Source organism: Somniosus microcephalus, chromosome 18, assembly GCF_052327205.1.
Source record: "Somniosus microcephalus isolate GS21.2 chromosome 18, FLI_Smic_1.0, whole genome shotgun sequence".
NCBI classification, from domain to species: Eukaryota; Metazoa; Chordata; class Chondrichthyes; order Squaliformes; family Somniosidae; genus Somniosus; species Somniosus microcephalus.
This window is the reverse complement of record NC_141004.1, coordinates 18856133-18871242: the sequence shown is the minus strand read 5'-3', so window position 1 is coordinate 18871242 and position 15110 is coordinate 18856133. Positions and strand designations below refer to the sequence as shown.

Below are 15110 nucleotides of genomic sequence, written 5' to 3'. Positions count from 1 at the left end.
ATCCCCAGAGAACTCTTCAATACGTCCCAAGGTCATCATAGTTTTAATGTGCACTGTCCCTTTAAGATCCACGGACTTTTTTCTTTTAAAAAAAAATTCTTTTTCTCCTCCGGCCAGAGTTACGGTAGTTACACTCACGGTAGTTACCTGGCCCGCACAATACTCTGTCCGCCGTCTATGTCACAGCTAGCCAACTATCAAAATGCCATTGATGTTGCTAGCTGAGTGGCCCGCTCATCGCAATTTCCAATATCACGGCTGTAGGTTCGCATGTCTATCCCCATCCTTCTAGAGAGTTCAACAGCCACCTCATCGCCAGTATTGCATCTTGACCGAACAGTAATGAATAGAGTAGACGGAATGTACCTTTTACTATTTACTGAGTAAATGGGTGGACATTACAGCACATTGTCTGCATGGCAGAGCCCGAAACTGAAAGTGAAAGACAAAGTAAAACCGAGCCCCCCAGCACCCCCTTCAGGTAACACCCGGGAACTGGGACAAACTTAATTGAAGCAAAACTCAAAACACAACAATTGCATCGACATGCTTGCCTGCTTCTCTGAAGCATGTTCCATCCCTGAAAGGTTGGGCCAGAATTTGCTGGGAAAGTAACGGAGAGTTTAATGCGCAGGCCGTCCTTAGTGTGAGTTCATTGATCATACATTAATGAGCTGACCTCCCAATATTCCATACCCCTTAATCTTCTCAAAATACCAAACGGGAGGTTACCAGAGAAAATTAAGGGGTATGTAATTAGTGGCAGGGTAGCAAACTGGATTAAAAATTGGATGGCAGAGAAAAACAGAGTAGGAGTTAAGGGAAGTTTTTCAGTGGTTGGAGATGGGTAGTAGTGTCCTTCAGGGTAGTGTTCTGGGGCCACTTCTGTTCACTGTGTATATCAATAATTGGGATATAAGCCTAGAGGGAATTGTGTCAAAATTTGCAGAAAATACCAAAATAGGAGGTATAGTTAATTCATTAGAAGAGCAACAGAAACTGCAAAGGGATAGTGATGAGATGGGGAATGGGCTAAAAAGTGGCAGATGGAATTCAATGTGAGTGTGTGAAAGAAAAATCTTCACTAATTATACTCTGAATGGAATTAGGCTCAATACTGTGGAGGAGCAGCGGATTTGGTTCACAGGATATTAAAAGCAACACCTTAGGTTGCTAAGGCTGTACAAAAAATGCAAATGGAATTCTAGTATTTATCACAAGAGGTATAGAATATAAAAGCCAGGAGGTAATGATGAGCTTATATAAAACCTTAAAGACCTCAGTCAGAGTACAGTGCAGTATTGGGCTACACACTATAGGATGGACATTGAGGTTTCAGAGAGGGTACAGTGCAGATTCACTCGGATGCTGCCTGGTATAAGGAAATACAAATACAAAGCAAGACTTGAAAAACTGGGGCATTTTTCAATAGAACAACGTGGATTATGTAGTGATATGATCAAACTGTTTAAAGAAAGAAAAACTTGCATTTCTATAGCGCCTTTCATGATCTCAGGACATCCCAAAGCGCTTTACAGCCAATGAAATACTTTTGAAATGTAATCACTCTTGTAATGCAGGAAATGCAGCAGCCAATTTGCACACAGCAAGCTCCCACAAACAGCAATGTGATAATGACCAGATAATCTATTTTTAGGGATGTTGATCATGTAATAAATATTGGCGAGGACACCGGGGATAACTCCTCTGCTCAGTCTTCAAAATATCATCCTGGGATCTTTTACATCCACCGGAGAGAGGAGGCGGGCCTTGGTTTAACATCTCATTTGAAAGACGGCATGCTCTGACAGTGCAGCACTCCCTCAGTGTCAGCCTAGATTGTTGTACTCAAGTTTTGTGGAGTGGGACTTGAACCCACAACCTTCAGTTTCAGAGTGCTAGAGTGCTACACACTGAGCCACAGCTGATACAAATGACGAAAGAATGGGACAGGGTAAATAGAAGAAGGCTCTTTGCAGTAGTTGAGGGGTCAAGAACGAGCACTATTAGATACAGGATTGCATGTAAGATTTAGAACAGAGGGTAGGAGAAACTTCTTCATGCAGAGAGTTGTGAGGCTGTGGAATTCACTTCCAGGGTTAGTGGTTCAGGCAGAAACTGTCAACATTCAAGATTAGATTAGATAGGTGGATGAAGCAAGAGGGGTTGAAGGGATATGGGTACAGGGTGAGTAAATGTGATTAGAGCTATTTCCTCATGTTGAAGGCAAACACTGACAGAGACTGGTTGGGCCAAATTGCCTTTTGTAACTCCTATATATTTCTATGTCCATGAGTTAGCCTTTGAGAACATCTGCGTGCTTGCAATAATCCAGTCCCACCAGAAAATCGACCCTCTTGTTTTTTAGTCCGAACAGTCAGATTCATGTTAAAATATTACTTACAGGTCCATTCTTGAAACTTTCCCAAATGACCTAAAGTAATTACTTTCATATATCTGATAAGAACAACGATAAAACCCAAAGCTTATTTTTTTGCAGCATGCAGTAAGTTCTGCGGGTAAAGGGTCTTCTAAAATGCTCATCTAAATATATAATTCTTTTCCCACCTACCCAACAAAGTTAGTAATAATTTACAGCAATTTACGTACGAGCTATTTTCGAAAGGTGATTTTGCAAATGACCTGTCTGAAGTGTGTTTGTTATTGACTCGCAAAGCCAGGACTAAATTCCCGGCAGACCATTTCGCGGCAGTTGAATCAGGACTTTAAACGGGTCACCAATGTCATTGACATTTTATCAAATTCCATCTGATTGTAAGAATAACAAACAGCCTGGGTCTGTCCCCTCTTCAAAAGTTGATTGCCATGGCTGTTCTTTTCAGTGAGTTACAGATTTGTCTAATCTTGTCTTGTGTCACAGAACATTAGATTGTGATTCGAACACGCATCTAAACATTTCTTTAGTGCAATGGTTTAAGCTCATGGGAAAAGCATTACCTACAGACGTGCTTTTAAATATTGAACTATAATGGCCTTAAAACAAACATCTCTCTAGGTATACTTTAACCAGCATTTTTGGGGAAAACAACAAAGTTTACTTACAGCTGGTTTCTCAATCACAGCTGCTATTTCTATGTTCTTTCTGACCCACAGTTGCTGAGACCTGATGTTAGAGTGACTAACCTGTGCACCCAACCTCAACTCCACCACCCCCCCATGCCCCCTGCTTCTCCCCCTCCCTGCCAGGTGCTCAGTGTGATCAGTCTCAGTCTTGAAGCTATTTTTCTATACTTCAATATTTTACATGTAACAGACGAATGATTGAAAGAAAGAAAAGAAAGACTTGCATTTATATAGCACCTTTCACGACCACCGGGCGTCCCGAAGCGCTTTACAGCCAATGAAGTACTTTTTGAAGTGTAGTGACTGTTGTAATGTGGGAAACGCGGCAGCCAATTGGCGCTCACCACCTCCCACAAACAGCAAGGTGATAATGACCAGATAATCTGTTTCTTGTTATGTTGGTTGAGGGATAAATATTGGACAGGACACCGGGGAGAAATACCCTGCTCTTCTTCGAAATAGTGCCGCGGGATCTTTTACGTCCAGCTGAGAAAGCAGAGGGGGCCTCGGTTTAACGTCTCATCCGAAAGACGGCACCTCCGACAGTGCAGCACTGCATTGGAGTGTCAGCCTAGACTGCGACCAACTGAGCTACTGGCTGACTGGTTTGCAAAACTTGTTTCTTTTCTCCATTGTTCCTTGTGAAGACCAATCCGGGGCATAAATGCAAGCTATACAATAAGGAATGGTGCATTGTACAGTTTGTACCATAAGTGAGCAAAGCTTCATAATTCATGAGTGGCACAAGTGAATTATGAAGGTTTTATTCAAGAATGTACTAAGTTGCATATTCCACTTTGTCTTCTGTTGTTAGAATTAGTGCTGAGATAATTGACATAAGAAAACTACTAAGCACTTGGCTTGAGTATAAAACAAGGCTTTAATCAACTGTTTCACAACCATGAGTTTCTAGTTACATTACTAGTTCCTGGTTACAAAAACGTCCTGAGCAAGCTGGGCCCACACCTGAGTATTTATACTCCTTGGACGGCGCCACCAGCTGGCCACCCAGTGTTATCTCATGAGTCATTATTACATGAATGGTAAGATTCATGACAATAATTATGTTTCAGTTTTTTTTAAACTCATTTTGAAGTTTTAATCTAAATTACTATTAGCCAGGAGGATGCTATAATATGACTCTTGTAAGGTGTTTCACATATCTTTTTTGGTACACCTAGCTCCCATCTTAAAAATGTCCTTACTAATGGTGAACGTACTAACATATGAACATACGAACAATGACTGACAGGAAAAGACCCTCTGGTCCATCCAGCCTGTCCCACATAATTAGGATAGCTTCTGTATCACACGATGTAGCTGCTCCACCCCACCCAAAACCAGGTAATCTCCTGGGAGAGACGAAAAACCGGATCAAAACCCAGACTGATTTTGGCGAAGAAAATCTGGGAAATTCGTCTCCGAGCCCCCCCCCGGGCAATCAAAACTAGTCCAGGAGACCACTCTGGCCCTGATCATTTTATGCAGCACCTACCCTTTTTGTACAAGGTGATCTCCGCCCCAGCCGGAAACAGGTCCAGCTTGAAGGAATTCAGTGAATCAGCATCCACCGCAATGTGAAGTATTCAATTCACAGGGCCTTTTCCTCTTATAATTGGATTTCTTTCACAAGTCGGTCATAAGAAGTGTGGGTACAACGCTTCATGACTGCATGACTCCTGACTTCGTCACAGCCTTGATCTAGACATCGACGCAAGAGCTGAATGCCATAGAGCTCTTCTCGGCATTAGGGCAGCATTTGACCAAATATAGTACCAAGGACTCCTAGCAGAACTGAGGGCCAAAAGGAAAATCCTCCTGTGGCCGGAGTCATACCTGACACAGGAAGATGGTTGCGATAGTCGGAGGCCAATTATCATAGATCTTGCTACGATATTGCTGCTGTCATTCCTCAGGGCAACGTCCTTGGCCCAACCATCCTCAGATGCTTCATCAATAATCAGTAGTTGGGAAAATGCTGAAATCTATTATAATGGATGCAATAACTGGACACTGAGAAATTAGTAGTAAGATTGGGCAGAATCAACATGGATTTATGAAAGATAAATCCTGTTTGACAAACCTATTGGAGTTCTTTGAGGATGTAACTAGTGGAGTAGACAAAGGGGAACCGGTAGATGTGGTGTATCTGGATTTTCAGAAGGCCTTCGATAAGAACATAAGAACATAAGAAATAGGAGCAGGAGTAGGCCAATCGGCCCCTCGAGCCTGCTCCACCATTCAATAAGATCATGGCTGATCTGATCCTAACCTCAAATCTTCTATCACTCTGCATCCACCCGAACCCATGTGATCTCCCGGGAGAGGCGAAAAACCAGATAAAGACCCAATGGCCAATTTGGGAGAAAAAAATCTGGGAAATTCCTCTCCGACCCATCTAGGCGATCGAAATTCTTCCAGGAGATCACTCTGTCCCTATATTTTCTACAGTACTTACCTTCTGTAAAGGCGATCTCCACCCCAGCCAGGAACAGGAATAAAACCATCTCCTGAAATCTAACAGAATTAGAACACAGTAGGAGCAGAACAAGGCTACATGGCCCCTGGGCCCGCTCCACTACCCACAGGGCCATGACCATTCCGAACCCAGACTCATGTCCAATTTCCTGCCCGCTCCCCGTAACCCTTTATTCCCTTTACTTCTAGGAAACTATCTATTTCTGTTTTAAATTTATTTAATGATGTAGCTTCCACAGCTTTCTGGGGCAGCAAATTCCACAAACCTACCACCCTCTGAGTGAAGAAGTTTCTCAGAGGTTGGTGAACAAAATTAGGGCACATGGAATTGGCGGTAATATACTAGCATGGATTGAGAATTGGTTAACAGACAGAAAACAAAGTGTAGGGATAAATGGGTCTTTTTCAGGATGGCAGGCTGTGACTAGTGGGGTACCGCAAGGATCGGTGCTTGGGCCCCAGCTATTCACAATCTATATCAATGATTTGGATGAGGGGACTAAATGTAACATTTCCAAATTTGCTGATGATACAAAGCTAGGTGGCAGTGTCAGTTGCGAAGAGGATGTGAAGAGGCTTCAAGGGGATCTCGACAGGCTCAGTGAGTGGGCGAGAACATAGCAGATGGAATATAATGTGGATAAATGTGAAGTTATCCACTTTGGTAGAAAAAATAGAAAGGCAGAGTATTTCCTAAATGGTGAAAGATTGGAGAATGCAGATGCTCAAAGGGACCTGGGTGTCCTTGTACATGAGTCACTGAAAGTGAATGTGAATGTGTAGCAAGCCATTAGGAAGGCAAATGGTATGCTGGCCTTCATTACAAGAGGATTTGAGTACAGGAGTAAAGAAGTCTTACTCCAATTATATAGGGCCTTGGTGAGACCACACCTGGAGTACTGTGTACAATTCTGGTCTCCTTACCTAAGGAAAGATATACTTGCCATAGAGGGAGTGCAACGAAGGTTCACGAGATTGATTCCTGGGATGGCGGGACTGTCATATGAGAAGAGATCGAGTAAACTAGGCCTGTATTCTCTTGAATTCAGAAGAATGAGAGGGGATCTCATTGAAGCATACAAAATTATTACAGGGCTTGATAGGATGGATGCTGGGAGATTGTTTCCCTTGGCTGGGGAGTCTAGAACCAGGGGCCACAGCCTCAAGATAAAGGGTAGGCCATTCAGGACTGAGATGAGAAGAAATTTCTTCACACAGAGGTAGTGAATCATTGGAATTCTCTACCCCAGAGGGTGGTGGAGGCTCAGTCATTGGGTATATTCAAAACAGAAGTCGGTAGATTTCTGACTAGTAACGGCATCAAGGGATATGGCGATAGGGCCGCTGAATGGAGTTGAGGCAGAAGATCAGCCATGATCTCATTGAATGGCGGAGCAGGCTCGAAGGGCCGAATGGCTTAACCCTGCTCCTATTTCTTATGTTCTTATGTTCTCTCTGTCATAAGGTCAGGAGTGTGTCTATTTGCTGATGATTGTACAGAGGTCAGCTATAATCACAACTCCTTTAACAATGCCTAAAGCAGGACCTGGACAACATCCAGGCTTGGGTTGATGAGTAGCAAGTAACATTTGCATTATGTAAGGGCCATCTCCAACAAGAAAAGGCCCAACCCACCTCCCCCTGACATCAGCAAAGCCAAGTCCCCGCCATCTACATCTTGAGGGCACCATTGACTAGAATGGAACTGCACTAGCCATATCAACATTGTGGCTACTAGTGCAGGGCAGAGGTTGGGTATTCTTCAAAGAGTGGCTCCCTTCCCGACTTTCTCAAGACCTCTCCATTATCTACAAGGCTCCAGTCAGGAATATGATGGAATACTCATCAATTGCTTGGAAGGGAGCAGCTGCAACAACAATCTAGGAGCTCGGCACCATCCAGAATAAATCAGTCTGCTTGATTAGCGCTCCGATCACTGAGTTCAATATTCATCTATTCCACCACCAACGCACTGTGGTTGCTGCATGTACTATTTATAGTTTGCACTGTAACAACTCACCAAGGTTAATTCGACAGCACTTCTCAGCCCCATAACTTCTACCCTGAGAAGAACAAGAGCAGCAAAGAAATGGAAACACCATCACCTGCAAGGAACCCTCCAAGTCACATACCATTCTGATTTTGACATATAATGTCATCGTCGCTGGCTCAATATCTTGGCATTTCCAACCTAAACACCATTGTGGGAACAACATCACCACAAGGATGGCAAGGGTTCAAGGAGGAGTACCAGTTCACGTTCGCAGGCGAATTACGGATGGGCAACAAACCCGAAATTGACGACGTTGCCAACATCTCAAAACAAATAATTAAAGAAAATATAATGTCAAATTCATCATCGAAAAGAAGCTCTTGTGGCGACACGCCACCATTGGACATAATTCGCTCACGGCGGCACGGACAGTTTACGCAGGCGCACTGCCGGCAGCAGCCGCCCCCAGCCGTGGGCCCTTTCTTCCGGCAACTTGTTTCCCGCAGGGACAGGCTGCCGGGAGCACTTCCTGTCTGGGGAGTATTTAAGTGGTTGCGCGGGCTTTTTAAGCACTTGTTTTGCCATGATGTAAATTAAAGCAGTTGTGTTCCATCAACTCTGGTCTCAACTCCCATGTTTGCCGCGGTATCTCAACACTGGTGACCCCGACGCTCAGGACGAATCCTAAGCTAGCATGGCGGATACAAATGCAGTCACGGTTAAACTACCGGACTTTTGGGAGAACCTGGCCGAGGCCTGGTTCGTTCAAGCCGAGTCCAGATTCCAGCTGAGAAGCATTACAGTCGACGCCACGAAGTACGACTACCTTGTCGCCTCTCTCACCTGCGCCACAGTCCCTAAGGTTTGGGCAGCGCTGCAGGATCCACCAGAGGAAGGCAAGTATGAACATCTGAAGGCCGCGCTCCTTAAAAAATTTCAGGCGTCCTCCTACCAGCGCAATTGCCAACTCCTCGACCTCCCAGGCCTTGGTGACGTTTCACCATCAGACCTGCTTTCCCACATGCTGTCCCTCTCGGACGACAAAAAACCCGGTGCCCTCTTTCGCACGCTTTTCATTCGGCAGCTCCCCGCCAGCATCCGCCCGCTCATTGTGGAGTCTGGCTCCACGGACCTGAACGAGATAGCCGAAAAGGCCGACCGGCTGCTCTCTGCGCAGACCGCCCGCGACGTCGCGCCCGACCTCACGGCAACGACCACGCGGTCCCCCCGGCTCACTAGGCCCGACCACCCTTCCACTCCAGGTCACTGCTACTACCACACCCATTTTGGCACTGGGGCCCAACGTTGCACACCACCGTGCACTTTCAAACCCTCCCCCGCATCGGCCCCCACAATGGCCGCGGGGCAAAAGGGGCCCCTACTGTACGTCACCGACGACAGCACCAACCGCCGATTCCTGTGCGACACAGGAGCCCAGCACAGCATCACCCCCGCCTCTGCCCTCGAAATCCAACGTGGCGCACGGGGTGTCACGCTGGCTGCAGCCAATGGCTCTGACATCCGCACATACGGCACCCGCATGGTCACGCTTGACCTCGCAGGCCGCCACTACCGCTGGGAGTTCCTCACAGCCAAGGTCCTCTGCCCACTCATTGGCGCCGACTTCCTACGTGCCCACGGCCTCCTTGTCGACATTCCGAGGCACCGCCTCGTCGACATCAACACTATGGTCCCCATCCCTGGCGCAGTCACCCCGGCCCGTTCGGCCGGCCTGACGACCTACTGCCTCGCCAGAGCCACGGACGACTACTCGGCACTACTAGCCGAGTTTCCCGCCCTCACTAACCCGACCTTTTCGGCTAAAGCCGCCAAACACGGTGTGGAGCACTATATCCCCGCCACCGGCCCCCCGGTCTCTGCCCACGCCTGCAGACTCGACACGGCCAAGCTGGAAATCGCGCGGGCCGAGTTCACCACCATGGAGCAACTCGGCATCATCCGCCGCTCCAGCAGCCCTTGGGCATCGCCCCTCCACATCGCCCCCAAGCCCGGCGGAGGCTGGTGCCCCTGCGGGGACTACCGCCGCCTCAACGACGCCACCACCCCCGACCGATACCCGGTGCCGCACATCCAGGACTTCTCGGCCCGACTGGCCGGACGAACCGTCTTCTCCAAGGTCGACCTGGTGCGCGGTTACCACCAAGTCCCCGTACACCCCGCGGACATCCCCAAAACGGCCGTCATCACCCCATTCGGCCTGTTCGAGTTCCTAAGGATGCCCTTCGGCCTCAAGAATGCAGCCCAGGCTTTCCAGCGCCTTATGGACTCAGTCCTCCGGGACCTGAACTTTCTATTCGTCTATCTAGACGACATTCTTGTGGCCAGCTCCTCCAAACAGGAACACCTCGAACACCTTCGCATCTTGTTTGGGCGCCTAGCCCAACACGGGCTTATCCTCAGCCCGGCGAAGTGCCAATTCGGCCTAGCCGAGATCGATTTTCTCGGCCACCACATCACCCCTGCTGGGGCCATCCCCCTGCCCAACAAGGTGCAGGCCGTCCAGCAATCCCCCCGCCCTAAAACCATCAAGGGCCTCCAGGAGTTCCTCGGGATGGTGAACTTTTACAACAGGTTCATCCCCAGAGCTGCAGCCCTCATGAAGCCCCTATACGATTCCCTTTGAGGTAAATCCGGCAAGATGGCCGTAGCCTGGACCGCTGACACGTCAGCCGCCTTCGACGCCACCAAAAACGCGCTCGCTGACGCCACTCTGCTCGCGCACCCGAGGGCTGATGCCCGGGTCGCGCTCACCACCGACGCCTCCGACCATGCGGTCGGAGCCGTGTTCGAGCAGTGGGTCAATGGCGCGTGGCAGCCACTTGCCTTCTACAGCCGCCAACTGCGCCCCCCGGAGGTCAAATACTCTACTTTCGACCGCGAGCTCCTCGCGCTCCACCTGTCGGTCCGCCATTTCAGGTTCCTCCTGGAGGGCCGCTCCTTTACCGCGTATGTGGACCACAAGCCGCTCACATACGCGATGGCCAAGAACACCGACCCCTGGTCCGCTAGGCAGCAACGCCAGCTCGCGGCCGTGTCCGAGTTTACCACGGACATCCAGCACGTCTCCGGTAGAGACAACGTTGTCGCCGACTGCCTTTCCCGTCCCGCCATCTGCGCGAATCACCTAGCGGTCGACTACGTGCAACTAGCAGCGGCCCAGCTCACGGACCCAGACCTCCTCTCGGCGGCTACCAGCCTGCCAGGGCTACGCCTAGCCAAGGTCGCGCATGGGCCCGAAGCCACGGCAGTCACTTGCGATGTCTCACTCAGCCAACCCAGGCCGGTCGTCCCTGCAACCTGGCGCCGTCGCATCTTTGACGCGCTCCACAGGCTCTCCCATCCGGGTTCCCGCGCATCTGTTAAACTCCTCTCCCAGCGCTTCGTCTGGCACGGCCTTAGCAAAGATGTTCGGACTTGGGCCACCTCCTGCCTCGCCTGCCAACAGGCTAAGGTGCAGCTGCACACAAAAGCACCCCTGGGAGACTTCGAGGTACCCAGCCGCTGCTTCGACCACGTACACGTCGACATCGTCGGTCCTCTGCTGCCATCGCAAGGCCAAACTTATCTTCTCACGATGGTCGACCGCTACACACGCTGGCCTGAGGCAGTGCCGCTGACCTCCACCACCACAGCCGACATCGCCAGGGTGTTCGTTAACACCTGGGTCGCGAGGTTCGGCATACCGGCCGATATAACCTCCGACAGAGGCGCCCAGTTCACCTCCGAACTCTGGACAGCCACAGCACGCAACCTCGTGGTGATGCTCCACCGAACCACGGCGTACCACCCGCAGGCCAACGGGCTGTGTGAACGCTTCCATAGGTCACTCAAGGCCTCACTCTGCGGCAGCCTGCAGGACAGTACCTGGACTGACCGCCTACCGTGGGTGCTACTAGGCCTACGCACCGCGGTCAAGGAAGACGTCCAGTCCTCAGCAGCGGAGTTAGTCTACGGACAACCGCTGCGCGTACCAGGCGAATTCCTCCCAGAGGCTACCATGCCTTGGTCGGCCGAACAGCAGCGGCTCAACTCTTTCTCTTCCGCTCAACAGTTCGCCTCACTTTCGGTCAACCGACACGGCGAACTCGCACCTCACGTTCTGCCAAACTTACAGCAGGCACGCTTCATCTTCGTGTGACACGACGCACACCGCGGACCCCTGCGACCCCCGTACGATGGACCGTACGAGGTACTACAAACTGGGGACAAGGTCTTCAAGCTGCGACTTGGCGACAGGGTCGAAACGGTCTCCATCGACCGACTCAAACCAGCACACACAGAACCAAGGGAACAGGTCCCCGTGGCCTGACCTCCAACTAGAGGCCGTCCCGCCAGCAAGCTAGCACAGCCGGCGGCGAACCGCCCGGCCCCACCAACTAGACCGGCGGCCAGTCAGAGCCGCTCCGGCAGAACCATTAGACCACCGTCACGACTCGTCCACTCCTCCTAAGCGGATTCTGGGGCGAGCTCTGTGGCGACACGCCACCATTGGACATAATCCGCTCACGGCGGCACGGACAGTTTACGCAGGCGCACTGCCGGCAGCAGCCGCCCCCAGCTGTGGGCCCTTTCCTCCGGCAACTTGTTTCCCGCAGGGACAGGCTGCCGGGAGCACTTCCTGTCTGGGGAGTATTTAAGTGGTTGCGCGGGCTTTTTAAGCACTTGTTTTGCCATGATGTAAATTAAAGCAGTTGTGTTCCATCAACTCTGGTCTCGACTCCCATGTTTGCCGCGGTATCTCAACACTCTGCTCTTACCATTGCAGTCTGCTGCAGTCAGTGTGGGCCTATTTTAGCTATAACACAGCTATCGCTTATGGTGGGAATTGGGTCGCAGTCATTTCTTTTCCTATGTTATCAAAGCATGCAAGAAATTTCCAATCACATTGTTGCTTGTTAATTGTTTAATGTACCAGGAATGAGCAATAATCTGTTGCCATCACATAACCCTTAATTTAATTTATGAGTACAGTGTAATTAATCCACTGAACTAATAAATTCATCAGGGCTGAAAATCTGTGCTTTTACTCCGCCACTGCAATAATGGTCTCTCAGGTACGCGTTTGACCCCCATTAGAATTTCAAGGACCAGGCAATTCACAAAGAGTGGTTGGGAGCCACGCCCAGTATCAACGCAGCTGGGGTGCCCACTGGAGGGAGGACTGAAAATTGTTGCCTTGTCAGCGAACCGCTGAGGTGGATTGCTGGCAGGTCCGGCGGAAGAAAGAATGAAGATTGGCCCCTTTTCCAGAAAAGTCGCCTTCTCTTGCAGCCTCTGGTCACTGTGGGGTCAGCTGCTGTGAGAAAACTGGGCCTTTACCAAGCTGATGGTCCCCAAGCCCACCCTCCAATATGTGCACCAACCAATGTCTTGGGAGTGCCAAAGGCTGGAAGTTGAGCAGGTGAATTCATCTTGCCAGTCACGCCTCCATCTATGACGTCCAATTTTGAAGGGGCGGGCACAGGAACTGCCCTACCCCCCAGCCTCTCCCCACAAACCACAACACTGCTCTAATGGGGCAAAAACTGGAGTAACACGACCTTGCCCCAATTTCCTCCTTCACCTGCCCCAGTAGCGCTGAATACCCTGAAAATATCGTGAATTTTGGGGCCATCAAAGGTGCATCTAATGAGTACAAAAACCTCCACCGAATCAGACTGAAAATCTAAAAGCCAGCAGGGTCTTGGAAAGCAGAGTATAAAAATGACATGAAAAGAATAACGGTTAGCACTTAGCTTACTTAATGAACTCACAACAACCTCGTCATTTAAATGTGTCACAGAAATATTACATGTGACGTGGTGAATGAAGCTGTCAAAAAATAGCCTAGAAATGAATCTTTGAATTACAGCAGGCAAATGCTTAGTGCATTCATATAATCCTGTTAATGCGCTTGTTAAAGTAACGGGCCGAGGAGTGTCATAACTTCTTAATCATTAATATTCTAAATTCGCTGCCATTTCTATGCTAATATTTTGCTAACATGCATAATATTATCGGAATCTACTGATTATAAGAATACATCTTCCTGCATTATGAAAATCAAACTTTATTTTTAAAAATATCAATCTTTATGGGCACATCCATAGATCCCTATGGACAAATAAAACACTGTCAATTACATGATGTAGTTTTTAAAAGTAAAACTCCTTTTTTTTTTGCAAGCACCTGAAGAGAAAGGTCACAAAGTAATTCTGTCAAACCTGGACTCAATCAGTGGAACTCTGTCATAACACGAGGTGTAATCCTAGCTTGTTATAAAAGTTCTATTTTATTTGTTTCCTTACCTGATAATGAAACGGTGATGAGGATGATAGTAAAGGCAATGTTTTTCATGTTTTACAAAGATCCAGCCAATATCACAGACAGAATGTCACTTTGTTCAGTCTGGTTTTATTCAGAAACTCTGGTCTCCCTCCTATCTGGTAGATAGAAATCATGGACTTAGCAATAATGAAATGTTTGTGATCAGTTGCGCAAGGGCTACTGCGAGGTCATCTGTTACCCAAGGAAATGCTGCTCATGTCACTCCAGTTAGTGATTTGAGACTTTGCTGTATCAGGTGATATTTTAATATTCGCTTGTTTACATCTCTTGCCCATCTCTCAGAGATCCAATCACAACTATAGACAATTGAGTGAATCCCTTCCAATAAAAGGAGCTGGTAAACAGCCTCTCCCCAGATTCCAGCTGGGATGGTTCATTGAATCCCTTCCCACAGTCCCCACATTTCTCCGTGGTGCGGGTATCCTTGTGTCTCTCCAGGTTGGACGATCAGTTGAAGCCACACACAGTCTACGCATTCACTGTTACAAATATCGAATGCCCAACTGAAAAGTTCTATTAAACACACTGCACTGCAATCTATGACAATAATAGTACTTGAAATATTTTAATGTTTTTAAGAATTAAAGGAAGCTTAGTTGGCATGCGATAAAGATGTATTTGGAGGATGAACAGACAGATATTTATATCACTGCCTGCACATGATCTTTGATCACTAAGCTCTGTAAACGGCAAGCGATTAAACTTAGCTTTGCAGATCCCTTGGGTTTTTCAGCTAGTTGGATAACACTCCCAAATTCCACCTCCACCTCATGGATTTGGGAGCATCTCACTGCTGTGAGCACTGCGGTGCCAGCTGTGGCTCAGTTGGTAGCACCTCTGAGTCAGAAGGTTGTGGGTTTAAGTCCCACTCCGGAAACTTGAGCACATAAGGCTAGGCTGATACTTCAGTGCAGTACTGAGGGGAGTGCTGCACTGTTGAAGGTGCCGTCTTTCAGCTGGGGAAAAAAGTGAGGCCTACATTACAACGGTAACTTCACTTCAAAAGTACTTCATTAGTTGTAATGCACTTTAGGACATTTGAGGTCCTTAAAGGGGCTATATAAATGCATGTCTTCCATTCTTCTTTCTGTGTACACTTTTGCTCCCTGGCCTGTCTGGGCTTCAGTGTTCCAGGGAAAAACCCTCTTTTGACACAAAGAAATGCTGTTTCCCCTGCTCCGTAGGGTTAGGCTCTTGGATGCCTCTC

At 48.5% G+C, this 15110-nt stretch overlaps 1 protein-coding gene across 4 annotated transcripts in view; it reads right to left on the bottom strand.

Annotated features, from left to right (window-relative positions):
• Positions 1-14085, bottom strand: part of LOC147105074 (polymeric immunoglobulin receptor-like) — an 80771-nt gene extending 66686 nt beyond the window's left edge. The window contains exon 1 of one of the 4 annotated variants that reach the window (XM_086011137.1): positions 13864-14085. In XM_086011137.1, the coding sequence (XP_085867263.1) occupies positions 13864-13912 (49 nt within the window). In that variant the 5' untranslated portion in view covers positions 13913-14085. The remainder of the gene's footprint in view (positions 1-13863) is intronic. The other 3 variants (XM_086011138.1, XM_086011136.1, XM_086011139.1) reach the window with 3 other exon arrangements.
• Positions 14086-15110: the final 1025 nt, after the last annotated feature.